The 13,097-nt window shown below is 64.5% G+C and overlaps 1 protein-coding gene and 1 long non-coding RNA gene across 2 annotated transcripts; one reads left to right on the top strand and one right to left on the bottom strand.

Annotated features, from left to right (window-relative positions):
- Nucleotides 1–267: 267 nt before the first annotated feature.
- Nucleotides 268–11,956, top strand: SIPA1 (signal-induced proliferation-associated 1). Its single transcript, XM_080815754.1, has 16 exons — nucleotides 268–347; nucleotides 2,708–3,471; nucleotides 4,146–4,273; nucleotides 4,358–4,534; nucleotides 6,552–6,726; nucleotides 7,408–7,511; nucleotides 7,779–7,936; nucleotides 8,018–8,633; nucleotides 8,956–9,230; nucleotides 10,166–10,387; nucleotides 10,505–10,616; nucleotides 10,712–10,820; nucleotides 10,912–11,013; nucleotides 11,108–11,162; nucleotides 11,385–11,463; nucleotides 11,561–11,956. Exons 2-16 carry the CDS (start codon nucleotides 2,796–2,798, stop codon nucleotides 11,705–11,707), a joined length of 3,135 nt encoding a protein of 1,044 aa, XP_080671880.1. The 5' UTR covers nucleotides 268–347; nucleotides 2,708–2,795; the 3' UTR covers nucleotides 11,708–11,956.
- On the bottom strand, nucleotides 9,451–13,063 carry LOC308350463. Its single transcript, XR_013967538.1, has 4 exons — nucleotides 12,735–13,063; nucleotides 10,792–10,937; nucleotides 10,375–10,445; nucleotides 9,451–9,803 (listed from the first exon to the last, which is right to left on the bottom strand). It is a non-coding gene; the product is annotated as an uncharacterized lncRNA (long non-coding RNA).
- Between the last annotated feature and the right edge of the window lie 34 nt (nucleotides 13,064–13,097).

Here is a 13,097-nt window from a genome sequence, read left to right as displayed (position 1 = left end):
GAGGGGACACGAGGAATCCTGCTGTAGCCCTCCCAGGTGGTCTGGAAAGCAGGCACACTGTTCTGCGTTTCTCAGCTGGGGCTGGAGGCCCAACAGCAGAGCCGGACTGGGCCCGGCTCGGTTTGGGTGCTCCGACTGAGCGCCAACCTTACCGACCCAGGGCCTCCAGTCCCCGCCCTCTGAACTTCCCGCCGCAGACTGCTACCAGACGGGCTCCGCCCCCTCCACGGCGGTCCCGCCTCCCCCCAACACGGCCCCGCCCCCAGGCGGAGCCAGCGCCCGAGCGGTAGCGGGAGAGGCAGCGGGACCCCAGCGCGGGAGGCGGCCACCAGGCGGGAGCCCCAGAGGTACCGGCGGGAGCGGGGGAGTGGAAACACCGTGGTCGGGCCGGACAGGGGGAAAGGTGGCTTGGCGTGGGCCCGGGTGGTGTGTATGTGGAAGGGGGATCCTTGCCGTGTTCGCTGCTTGCACCCTCCTAACCTCCGTCCGGGCTCCGGTCCCGAGTCAGCACGTCCAGTCCCCTGCGTCCGGCCGGCTGGCGGCCCCCACTCTCCTCTGCGTGACGGCCCAGCCCGCCCAGCCAGTGTGAGGGCGATTGGATGCGGCGGCCCCCGACTCCTCTGGGTGGCGCTGGCGACTGCCCCTGCTGCCGGCCGTGTGCGGGGCTCCCCCTGTCCTGGGGCTCCCCTGATCTCGGGACGGCCTCCTCCCCAGCCTTTGCACACCGCCCCCCGGTCTGAGGTCTGGCCTGGGAGGAAACATCTGTCGCGCCCCCTGGCAGCAGAAATGGGGTCATGACCTCCAGATGTGCTGGGAAGCGTCCAGCACCTCCTCCTGGGGCAGCCAGGCCTTCCGGATCTGTGGGGGCGGGGCCGGCCCTCTCCCCCCAGTGACACAGGCTGCAAGGAATTTCCCGGCCTCAATGGACCCTGTGTGAAGCTGCCGGGTGGGGGGCAGAGCCCAAGAACACCCCCGAAGGCAGGGCCAGAGCCCAGCCTTGGGCCAGAACAAGAGACAGCCCATGGGCTGAGCACACACACATACACAGAGCTCAGCCCACAGGGAATAGGGGCATATACAGCTCCCCTCTCATGTCCCCTCCCACCCCAACACACACATCACAGCCCAGGCCCGAGAGCTTGGCACATGGACCAAGGGCCTGCCTCACCACCACATACTTAACACATGGCCGGCTTCACACTCTCGAACCTGCTTTCAGTCTCCCAGCGGTGTTGGGAAAGGGCAGAAGGGGTAACTTCATTTTAGAGATGAGAGGACAGAGGCTCAGCCTCGGTGTCAGACGTTGTCCTAGGAGAAACTATGGGAGGAGGCACCCTGAGCTTGGAGGCCTACCCTTGCAGGGTCCTGGAGCTCTGGATGAGGGCTGCACGGAGCCCCTGTCCCCGCCCTGTCCTAGCCCAGCCACACACAGCGTCACTGGAGGATGGACCAAGACCTGCCAGCAGTTGTCTGTGTTGCCAGTGGAGGGTCCCATATCCCTGCCCTGCCTGCCCACACCAACCTGGGTCCACTTGGGGCGGCCCCCTCCCCCAACTTTCTCACACCACCCTTTGCACCTGCCCTTGGTCTCCACACATTTCCGCATTTAGCAGGTCCCTGGTGCCTTGGGTGTCTCAGTCTTACATCCTGTGAGACTCTGAGCCTCAGCCCAACCCCCACTCACCTCACACCTACACATACAGGGACAGTTGTGGGCAGGTATCGCACTGTTTAGGCCTGGGAGATTGGCAGACCCAGGTTCAACTCCTAGCTGTAATGTGGGGTTATGTCAGGCAAAGAGCCTCCCTTTATCTGGACCTCAGTTTGAGCATTTGTCACATGGGGCTCAGACTCCCCTGTCAGCATCAGGTAGGCAGAGGTCCCATGGTCCCAGTTCCTGCAAAGGGGCTCCATCCGTGTGACTCCTTCCCCTGCCCCCCAGGCATGGCCACAGTCTCCTGCAGAGAGTGAGCCTGGCTGGGCCTGTCCTTCAGGCCGGGGTGATGGGTCCCATGACTGGGCTGGTGTGACCCCAGCACCTTCCTCAGGATATGGGGCTGGGCAAGGGGCTGGGCTCAGAGTTGGGGCCACTTCCTGTACCGAAGGAAGTCCTCTTGCCGTTTCTGTTGCCCTGCCAGTGCCCCCCCGGGGAACCCCTGTGTCCTTGAGGTGTTGAGGCCATGAGAGCCAGGGCATTGAGACCCAGCTTCTGGGTGCTCAGCTCCTCAGGGACCCTGGAGGAAGTGGGAGGGGCAGGGAGGAAGGTCTCTGGGGACAGGACGTCCTCCCTTTGTCAAGTGGACCAGACCCAGACACCAGTGGCCCCATGGGTTTCCCGTCCCAGGCGGGACAAACCATCTGTCCAACTGGGCCAGGACTTGGTAGGGACCCTCATTCTGGACCCAGGCCAAAGCCAAGGTGTGTGAGTAGGAACTGAGGGACCCTGGCAGCCTCGGTGCTGCCCGGGCTCCAAGCCCCCAGGGCCAAGACTGGGACAGCCCAGCCCCTGGCCCTGACCAGTGCTTAGCTTCAGGAGGGGGCTGGAAACCTCAGCCTAAGGCAGACGAGGAAGTGGCCAGGAAAGCGGAAGCGGCTTTGATGGTCGCGGAGGGGGCCGGAAGCCAACCCCCGCGGTGGAGGACCAGGCTGGGGGCCTGGGTTCCTGTTTTCTCCCCAGGCCCCTCTGAGCAGCCCCCTCCTTCCTCAGGGCAGGAACTGGCCTGCCGCCCGGGCACCAACCCCCCGTGCCCGCCAATGCGAACCGTTCCCGGGAGAGCCAGGCCCACAGCACGCCCATGTGGGCCGGCGGCGGCGTGGGGAGCCCTCGGCGGGGCGCGACCCCTGCACCCACGGATGACCTCTTCGCGCGCAAGCTGCGCCAGCCAGCAAGGCCCCCGCTGACACCGCACACCTTCGAGCCAAGGCCAGCCCGCGGCCCGCTCCTGCGCAGCGGCAGCGATGCGGGCGAGGCCCGGCCGCCGACGCCAGCCAGCCCGCGTGCCCGTGCCCACAGCCACGAGGAGGCCAGCCGCCCTGCCGCGGGGCCCACCCGGCTCTTCACTGACCCGCTGGCCCTGCTGGGGCTGCCGGCCGAGGAGCCGGAGCCCGCCTTTCCGCCAGTGCCTGAGCCCCACTGGTTTGCCCACTATGACGTGCAGAGTCTCCTCTTTGACTGGGCTCCAAAGCCGCGGGGGACAGGGGGCCACGCGGAGGCCGGCTCTGGGACTCCGGCCTCTGCGGAGGACCGCTCTGCGGGCTCGGACCTGCTGCTCGAAGCGCCTGGCTTTGTGAGTGAGCTTGGGGGTGAGGGCGAGCTGGGCCTGGGTGGACCCGTGCCCCCACCCGTGCCCCCTGCGCTGCCCAACGCCGCCGTGTCCGTCCTGGAGGAGCCACAGAACCGAACTTCGGCCTACAGCCTGGAGCACGCAGACCTGGGCGCCGGCTACTACCGCAAGTACTTCTACGGCAAAGGTAAGGGGAGGGCTGCCTGGCTGGGCGGCAGTCCCTGTCACCTGGGGAGCACACAGTAGGGCTCACGAGTTGTCCCTTCCCTGTTAAGTTCCTGGCCGTATGAACGATCGTGCTCTGCCTCTGGGGCCAAGACCGCCCTGCGGAGCCGAGCTTTAACCACGTTCCTAAGGCCTTTGGCCGCCATCTGATCCTTCCTCCTACCCCTCCGGGCTGGGGGGGAGATTTCCCAGCAACATTTCTGTGAGGTGGAAACAGGTCTGAGAACCTCTGTACCCTTGTGGGAAACTTGTTCCTTCTCATCAGCGGCCAGAAGGGAGGGCCGCATACGTCCTGCCGCGGAACATGGGCGTGGCGCGCGGGGCCTTGCAGGACGTAGACCTGGAAGCAGGCAGGCATTGGCCCCCCGCGTCGGGGGCGAGGCGTGCTGCGGGCGGAGCCGCCGAGGGGGCGGGGCAGAGGGCCGAGCCTCGGGGAGGCCGCACGAATAGGGATTTGGCCTTGAAGGATGTAGGCGGGGCAGCGGAGGGTGGGGGCCTTAGTCTAGGGTCTGCACTAGGAGATGCGATGGGGCGTGGGCGGGGCTTCGAGATGGGCGTGGCCGAGCCCGGGTGGGACTCTCGGGGGGGGGGGAGCGGGACCGGTCATCCACGGCCCGGGTCCCCCTTCCCCACCAGAACATCAGAACTTCTTCGGACTGGACGAGGTGCTGGGCCCGGTGGCCGTGAGCCTGCGGAGGGAAGAGAAGGAGAGCAGCGGAGGGGGCACTCTGCACAGCTACCGCATCATCGTGCGGACCACACAGGTGGGCCGGGGTCCTGGGATCCGACCGCGGATTGCCTCCTCGAAAACCTGTATGGATTCTGAGGCCCGTACATCCCCTCCTCAGCTCCGGACCCTCCGAGGCACCATCTCAGAAGATGCGCTGCCGCCGGGGCCCCCACGGGGCCTGTCCCCTAGGAAGCTTCTGGAACACGTGGCTCCGCGGCTGAGCCCGACCTGCCTGCGCCTGGGCTCAGCTTCACCAAAGGTGCCACGCACGCTGCTCACGCTGGATGAGCAAGTGGTGAGTGGCTGGCGGGGCCCCCCCTCGGACCCCAACCCAACAGCTACATACACCTGGTCAGAACCCAGCCTGTCCAGCTCCCAGCGACCCAGCCTTGACCCTGATCCTGGGCCGACCGTGACCCAGGAGGGGCAGCAGAGGTCATCCAGAACCTTGCCTCTCAAAGTAAAATTTGTAGACCAGCAGCAACATCCACATTTTCTGGGAGCTAGTTAGAAATGCAGATTTGGGGGCCCTATACTCTGCCTCTGATCTGCTGAATCAGAGGCTGTACTTTAAGAAGGTCCCGAGTTAATTCTTATGTACATTTCAGCTGAGAAGCACTGGTCTGACCATTCCCTCCCCTTCCTGCACACACCTCTCATTCTCAATCTCTGTCCACTTGCCCGGCAAGGTGCTGCGTAGTCTCCTCTCAGTGCGGGGTGCTTACGCCTTGGGGCTGCCTATCCCACTGTGGGGCAGTGGAAGTCCCTCCCTAGCCTGTGCTGAAAGCTGCCTGCTGGCTCTGATTCTCCTCCTCTGTGTCATTCAGTCTGTCAGCCACTCAACAAACATTTCCTCAACCTTGGTGCCAGGCCCCAGAGTGGACGCTGGAGACATGTCCAGACCAGGTGCTGTCTCTGAGTAGCTCACAGCCAGTGGGGGGAGAGAGAGAGACTGACCCACAGGGAATCATGAGGGATTGTGGAACAGTGAAAGGGGAATGTTGAAGGCTCCATGGGGCCCGAAGTTTGTTTTGACAGCCCTGCCTTGGCCGGGGGTTTAGTGTCATGGTAGAAATGTTAAGAGTTTAAGTCAGGAAAAGCAGGCATTTTCTGGGCAGAAGGAACAACTTGTGTGAAAGCTTAGAGACCGAGAGCAGGTCACATTGGGGTCCTGTAGGGAGTTCTGTGTGGCTAGAGTCGTGCTTGGGCGGAAGGGGGGGGGGAGGCTTGCATTGGGTGGTGGGGGCACTGGGGAGCCATGGAAGATATGAGAGGTAGAGCAGCCCTCTGGCTGGAGTAGGGGGGCCAGACTGGAGGGTCAGGGAAACCAGGCCAAAGGCTGTTGAAGTCATCCAGGCCACATCCGGCAGTGATAATGGCAGACGTGAAGGGGAGAGGACAGTCCAGGGGTAGATGGGTGGGATGGGAGCATCCATGAGGAGATGAGGTGTCCAGGTGAGGGAAGGACATCTGGGGAGCTGGAGAAGTATGTCTGGAGCTCAGAAGAAAAGTTAGGGCTGGAGGCAGAGACTGGAGTGTGTTTCCATGGAGATAGCTGTTGCAATCACTGAGGGCGAAGACCACGGGTGGAGAAGAGGCCCAGACCAGGGCGGGTGGGGTCGCTAGGGTCTCAGGCAACGTGAAGTTTAGTTGCTCCAAGTGCCTGCCGCGGTGTGACCGTGCCAGGACGAAGCCACGCCTGTGGGCTGTCAGGGGAAGCTGGGGTGGAAGTCGGGCTGCGGGGGCTCCGAGGGACCCACTCGAAGTGGGGCCTGTGGGTGTAGACAAGTTTCATATGAAGAGAGGAGGCCTGAGCTGGAGGGGCCAGAGAACCTTGACCTCGGCACGATTATCCCCCGATGGGAGGAAGCCAGAGGAGCCAGGGGCAGGGCAAGCGAAGGTTGTGTAGGGCTCAAGGCCTCCAGAGGCTGGGCTGGGGGTGCCTGGGATTTGAGGGAGGGGAGGACAGGCTAACCTTGAGATAAGGAGGAGGACAATGGGAACATTTATTGGGATCAAGCACACTCTGCCTGGGGTCCTCTCCACGAATCACCTCCTCTCTCTCAAGTGGTCACTTGAGAACCAACGCCCCTCCTGGTCCCTTCCCACCTCTGACTTCTCTACCCTCCCGAACACTGGCAGCAGGACCTACCGAACCCTCTTAGAAGACCCACAGGAGGCTTAGGGAGGGTGGCGCTTAGGGCCCCATGTAGAGATAACCCGGCCCCCGGGTCACTCCCCCAGACCTGGGGGGGGACCCCAGAGACTGAGGCCTGGGTCTTCCGTCCGTCCCCGCCCCCCCATCCCGGCAGCTGAGCTTCCAGCGCAAGGTGGGCGTCCTGTACTGCCGCGCGGGCCAGGCCTCGGAGGAGGACATGTACAACAACCGGGAGGCAGGACCGGCCTTCACGCAGTTCCTCACCCTGCTGGGCGACGTGGTGCGGCTCAAAGGCTTTGAGAGCTACAGGGCCCAACTGGACACCAAAAGTGAGGTCCTGGGGGGCTTGGGAGTGGGGGGCCGATGGCCTTGGCGAGAACCAGCTGCCTTGTCACTTCTTTACCCTGTGCTGGCCTGGGCTCAGGCTCGGGGTTGCAGAGTTCTTTGGGTAGGCTGAGGACACGGGCCAGGGGCTGTGGGGGCCAAGCGAGCCGTAGGCTGGAAGGAGGGACTAGGATCGTCCCCTGAGGCCCTGATGTCCTACCATCTGAGCGGGGGGCAAGGGGGTTTGCGGGCACCACGCCCCCCACCACACACATAGTCCACCAGCCCAGCTTCCTGGGGAGCGCGCCGGCTTCTCTGGTTGGAAGTGTCCCAGGGCCCCTTACGGAGCACCAGTCTTGCCTCCCACTCTCAGCTGCTTCCCACATGCTGGTGCCTGGGCCGACATCTGTCCTCTCCCGGGACATCCACCCCCGCCTCCCTCACAGCGGGCCATTCCTCCTTTCGGTCTTCATTCTGTCTCAGCACGCCCGCCTGGAGCCTGGAGCCTGTGGGGGAAGGGGAAGGGAGCAGCCAAAGCTGAGGCCCCGAGACCTCGTGGCCCGTGGCGGGAAGGGGTTGTCCACCTGCTGGCTGGGGACACAGGAGCTCCAGACCGCAGGCAGGGATGGCAAGTTCAAGAAGATTCCCCTTCCTCTCCCTCTGTGCCCCCAATTGCCTGGCCACAGCGGATTCCACGGGCACGCACTCGCTCTACACCACTTACCAGGACCATGAGATCATGTTCCACGTGTCCACGATGCTGCCTTACACGCCCAATAACCAGCAGCAGGTGTGAGGGGGCTAGGATGGGGCTGGGGGTAGCCAAGAGCCTCTGGGGACCCCTGCAGCGGTGTCGTGTGGGCGGGGACATTTGAGCCTTGGCCTGGCTTCTCTTGAGCCTTAACAATCTTCCCCAAAGGCAAACACCCAGACCTTGACCAGGGGCAGATGGGGGAGCCGCTGACACCCAGGCTCTGGCCTGACTGCATGTGGAGGGGCTTGGAGGACAGACAGGTCCCGCTTACGCGCAGCCCCCCCCCCCCAATCTAACTCCCAGCTCCTGCGGAAACGCCACATCGGCAACGACATCGTGACCATCGTGTTCCAGGAGCCCGGCAGCAAGCCCTTCTGCCCTACCACCATCCGCTCACACTTCCAGCACGTGTTCCTGGTGGTGCGGGCTGACGCGCCCTGCACTCCGCACACCTCGTACAGGTGGGTGCCCCGGGGGGTGTCAGTTCTGCCGATGTCAGGGGGCCTCCCGGTCGCCCCTGAGTCCCGCCTCCCTCCCCTCAGGGTGGCCGTGAGCCGCACCCAGGACACCCCGGCCTTTGGACCAGCTCTGCCCCAGGGCGGAGGCCCCTTCGCGGCCAACTCCGACTTCCGCGCCTTCCTGCTGGCCAAGGCGCTCAACGGCGAGCAGGCAGCGGGCCACGCACGCCAGTTCCACGCCATGGCCACGCGCACGCGTCAGCAGTACCTGCAGGACCTGGCCACCAACGAGGTGACCACCACGTCGCTGGACTCGGCTTCGCGCTTCGGCCTGCCCTCCCTGGGCGGGAGGCGGCGGGCGCCCCCTCGGGGCCCGGGCGCCGAGCTGCAGGCGGCGGGGGCGCTGGTGTGGGGCGTGCGCGCGGCGCCCGGAGCGCGGGGCGCGGCGGGGGCCGGGGTCGAGGCCGGAGGTCCCGACGACGCCGAGGTGCCCTGCCTGCTGGGCATCTCGGCTGAGGCGCTGGTACTCGTGGCGCCGCGCGACGGCCGCGTGGTCTTCAACTGCGCCTGTCGCGACGTGCTGGCCTGGACCTTCTCGGAGCAGCGGCTCGACCTGTACCACGGCCGCGGGGAGGCGATCACGCTGCGGTTCGACGGGGCCCCCGGCCAAGCCGTAGGCGAGGTCGTGGCGCGCCTGCAGGTGAGGCCCGGGAGTCAGGGCGGGCGCTCCCCGCCGGGTCCCCCCACCCCGCGCCTCGGAGGGCCGAGCGGGCGGTGCAACCCCTCGCTCCCCCCGGCCTCTCCCGTGAAAGGGGAAACCCGGGGCGGGGGGTCAGACCCAGCCCTGGCGCTTGGCAGAGCTGGAACTGGGGGGTCCTCGGGCGGGTGGCTTGGGCTGTCTGAGCCCCAGACCCTGCGTCCGCGGGGTGGGTGCGGGGAGGTCCGGGCGGCCCTGGGGGCGGGGGCGGGGGTGGCGGCGGCGCGGTCCCCCCCTCCCCCGCTCACGCCCCGCCCCGCCCCAGCTGGTGAGCCGCGGCTGCGAGACCCGCGAGCTGGCGCTGCCCCGCGACGGCCAAGGCCGTCTGGGCTTCGAGGTGGACGCCGAGGGCTTCATCACGCACGTGGAGCGCTTCACGTTCGCCGAGACGGCGGGGCTGCGGCCGGGGGCGCGCCTGCTGCGCGTGTGCGGCCAGACGCTGCCCACGCTGGGCTCCGAGGCCGCCGCCCAGCTGCTGCGCTCGGCGCCCAAGGTCTGCGTCACCGTCCTGCCCCCCGACGAGAGCGGCCGGCCCCGCAGGTCAGGGCCGGGACGCGGGGAGGCGGGAGGACCCGGCCGCTGGCCACCGCGGAGCCCGTGCCTCCCGGGTCGCCGTTAGCATTTCCCCCAGAGTACCTACAGTGAGGCAGGCTCTCCTCGAGAGAGATTCCGTCTCTTAATCCCTGGGAGTCACATATGCAGCGTGAAGCCAATTAAACAGGCTGTTTTCACTGCTTGGGATCTAACAATCAGCCCCATCTTTTTCTTTTTTTTTTTTTTTAAGGATCATCCAAGACACATACGTGCTATTGATTAATTGCTGCCTTAGCCAGGATATGCGAACTTTTTCTGTAAAGGGCCAGAGAGTAAATATTTAGGTTTTCTGGGCCATCTGGTCTCTGCTACCAGGTACACAGCTCCACTGTAGCACAAAAGCATCCGTAGACGATTGGTAAATGCATGAGTTTTCTTTATTCCACTAAAACTTTGTGGACACTGAAATTCGAATTTTCTTGATTTTCACGTTCCATGAAATATTCTTTTGATTTCTTTCAACGATTTAGCAATGTAAAAACCCATTCTTGGCTCACAGGAGTACAAAAACAGTCACATCTGCCAAAACAGAAAAAGGCACAGGCTGGATTTGGTTCACGAGGAGTAGGTTTTAGATCTCCACGCTAAGTGATTTACTTGTGTTAGTGTTTAAAGCCTCACAGCAAGCTGTGGACCCAGTACTGTTGTCCCCATTTCACAGATGGAGAAATCGGTGTTCTGAGCAAGGTGCCCGGGATACGCAGGGGCAGCACTGGGGCCAGAAAAATGGCCAGCAGTCAGGCAAACAGTTTTCATTGTTAGGGAGTTTGGAGAGCTCTCCTCCTGGAAGTGAGCCTTAGGGACAGCTGGGAGTGGGGTTGGAGATGCAGGACACTGGGGACGGGCCGTTCCTGCCTGACACTGCCCACTCCTCCCTGCAGGAGCTTTTCGGAGCTGTACACGCTATCTCTGCAGGAGCCCAGCCGGCGGGGGGCCCCGGAGCCCGTGCAGGAGGAGGCCCCAGGGGTGGTGACCCTGCTGCCCACCACGAAGCAGCTGCTGCAGTTGTGCCTGCACGATGGTGGCAGTCCCACAGGGCCTGGGGATCTGGCTGAAGAGAGGACTGAGTTCCTGCACAGCCAGCACTCACCGTCCCCCCGCAGGTGCCCCCTCTCGGCCTTCCCTCCTCTCTGGGCGCAGTGAGGCTGGACCGGCGTGGTCCTGAAAGCAGGGGCCGTGGGGGACAGCTTCGCTCGCTGAGCGGTCCCTGCTCTCCCCAGTTCCCTGTCAGACGAGGCTCCGGTCCTGCCCAACACCACCCCGGACCTCCTCCTGGCCGCCACGGCCAAGCCGGCAGCACCCAGTACTGGCAGAGAGACACCGCCCATCCAGGTCAGCAGAAACAAGGCTCTGGAGCCCGAAGCACGGGGGTGGGCACAATGGTGGTGGTGGACGTCTCTGCATCCATACCCATTCATACCCCCCAGGATGGGCCAGGCAGCCCCAGTGGTGGTGAGGACAGGGACGACCCGGCCCCAGAGCTGAGGGCCTCCTTCCTGCCACGAACCTTGTCTCTGCGGAACTCCATCAGCAAAAGTGAGTCTAGGGCAAGGTGGGGCAGGGTGGTGGGGGGCTCAGAGCGGCTGGCTTGGGCTTCCCTGGCTGAGCCACCTCCTCGTGTCCCCAGTCATGTCGGAGGCGGGCAGTGAGACCCTGGAAGACGAGTGGCAGTCCATCTCAGAGATCGCCTCCACTTGCAACACCATCCTGCAGTCACTGTCCCGGGAGGGTGAGGCCACCAGGGCGCTGGGGCTGGAGCAGGGATAGGGTGGGGCTCTCTCCTCTTACCTACCTGCCCACGTGATCCCTGTGTCCACCCACAGGACAGCCCATCCCGGAGAATGGAGATGGCAAGGGAACGCCGAAGGCCGATGCCGAGTAAGCCTCCCTGTGCCCGACCCGGTCCCTTCACAGTGCGCGCGTGACCACCGTCGGTGCCCATGCACGAGAACTAAGCCTTGTCCCAGGCAGGGCTCTGTTTTTCGGGACATAGAAGTCTGCAAACACAGGAGCTGGGCCCGTCCCATTTAAGTGGGTTGGGGGGGCAGGCAGAGGTGCTGCTGCCTGCCTGGTCCCGTGACCTGACCCCTCTGTCCTCAGGCCGGAACCCGGGAGCCTGTCCGAGAAGGTTTCTCACCTGGAGGCCACACTCAGGAAGCTGCAGGAGGACCTGGAGAAGGTGACGGTGTGGGTGGGCTGGGGTTCAGCAGGGAGTTTACGGGGCTGCCCTGGGAAAGGAGTCAGCGTCGTGTGACACCTGCCTCCCCCCACCCCAGGAGAGGGCCGACAGGGCAGCCCTGGAAGAGGAGGTCCGGAGCCTGCGGCACAACAACCGGAGGCTTCAGGCTGAGTCGGAGAGCGCTGCCACCCGCCTGCTCCTGGCATCCAAGCAGCTGGGCACACCCACCACCGACCTGGACTGAGCCAACTGTCTGGTCCAGTCTTAGCCTGGCTGGGGACCTGCTGGCACTGCTCAGGCCCTTCAGGGAACCTGGGGCACAGCAGGGGCCCTGGGCCCTCCTCAGGAACTCTCCCTGCGCTGGGAGGCGCATCTTAGCACTGCCCCACTCCCCCTCCCGGAATTTGGTGGTGAAGTCCCCCTTACCCTGTCCCTGTTTGTAAATATTCTGTGGAGAAAAGGGGACTTCAAGGGAGTAAAGAAGCCACTACTGTTTGTGTCTGTGCGGGTGTTCATGACGTGACGGGGGAAGGGGTTTTGCCCCCAGAGGCTCCAGCCAGGTTCCCGGGACCACTTAGAAGGACAGGCCTTTGGACCATTGGTCCAGGTTAGGTTGGCACTCACTGAGGCGTTCTCTGAAGCTAGGCCACCCCTTGGCTTCTCTCTCACAAACATTTATTTGGTCTGTTGGGAAGCAGATGTTCACACCCCACATCTACTCTGCTTTGTCTTGGGAGCCGGCCCAGCCAGGCACTTGCCCTGGAACCAGACCCGAGGGAAGGAGATTAGGGGCAGAAGGGACAGAGGTGGACCTGCGGGGCAGGGGGAGGGATGGAGTTTAGGGATCAACGAGAGCCTGACTATGCCCGGATGTAAAGGCCCTCTCACTTTTCAAGGTGCTGCCCCCCAAGGCAGGCTGCACCTCCTTTTTGTAGGTAGGCTGGCGCTCCCTTGACCCTAAGAGGTGACCCTATGACCCTGGGAAAGCCAAGAGAGAGGCGTGGCCTGGGCGGGAGGACTAGGGCTCATTCGTTCCCCCCGGGGGACTCGGGCTGCGCACACTGCTCGGCTAAGCCAACCACTTCCTCTGCTCCGGACCCTTCTCAGCTCTCCGGGTGCCTCCGGCGGCTCGCCCTAGCCCCGCCCCCGGTGCTGGGGTTCCATCAAGCCCCGCCTCTCGGGGTGCTACCCGGCGGGTTCGCAGGGGTCCTGACCTGGCAACCGCGCTCGGGGCCGCCCCTGGCACTTGGCCTGATCCTTGAGTGGCCCACCTGCTTCGGGCCCCACCCCTGGCCCCGCCCCCTGGGCCAGAAGCTGGAGCGCAGGCTCGCTTCTCCAGATGCCGTCTGGTACCCCGACGTTCCGCACGCGCTGGCGTCCTCCTCGCAGGCACGGTCCGTGGGCGTCTGCAGCCAGGGCCCGTTGTTCCCAGGGGACGCGCTAGCTTTTGCTGCAGGCCCCACCGATAACCCACAGGCCTCTGCCTTTGCCTCCCGCAGCAGCCCGAAGCCAGAACTTAGCCGCCGCCAGACTCAGGGCCGGGGTTTCCCCGCAGTGCATCGCCTGCCCCCGCCCCTTGCAGAATGCTCTCTGTGCGCCTGCGCACTTGAGAAGGCAGGGTCTTGCGGGCCGAG

Source organism: Martes martes (genome assembly GCF_963455335.1).
Source record: "Martes martes genome assembly, chromosome: 10".
In the NCBI taxonomy this organism is placed as follows: domain Eukaryota; kingdom Metazoa; phylum Chordata; class Mammalia; order Carnivora; family Mustelidae; genus Martes; species Martes martes.
This window is presented reverse-complemented; position numbering and strand designations above follow the sequence as displayed.

Bases quoted from the DNA above. Each gene is read 5' to 3' on its own strand.
- SIPA1 (XM_080815754.1), top strand. From the start codon at position 2,796: ATGTGGGCCGGCGGCGGCGTGGGGAGCCCTCGGCGGGGCGCGACCCCT. The intron at 4,274-4,357 runs GTGGGCCGGGGT...TCCCCTCCTCAG, and splicing joins TCATCGTGCGGACCACACAG to CTCCGGACCCTCCGAGGCAC. The intron at 9,231-10,165 runs GTCAGGGCCGGG...TCCTCCCTGCAG, and splicing joins GAGAGCGGCCGGCCCCGCAG to GAGCTTTTCGGAGCTGTACA.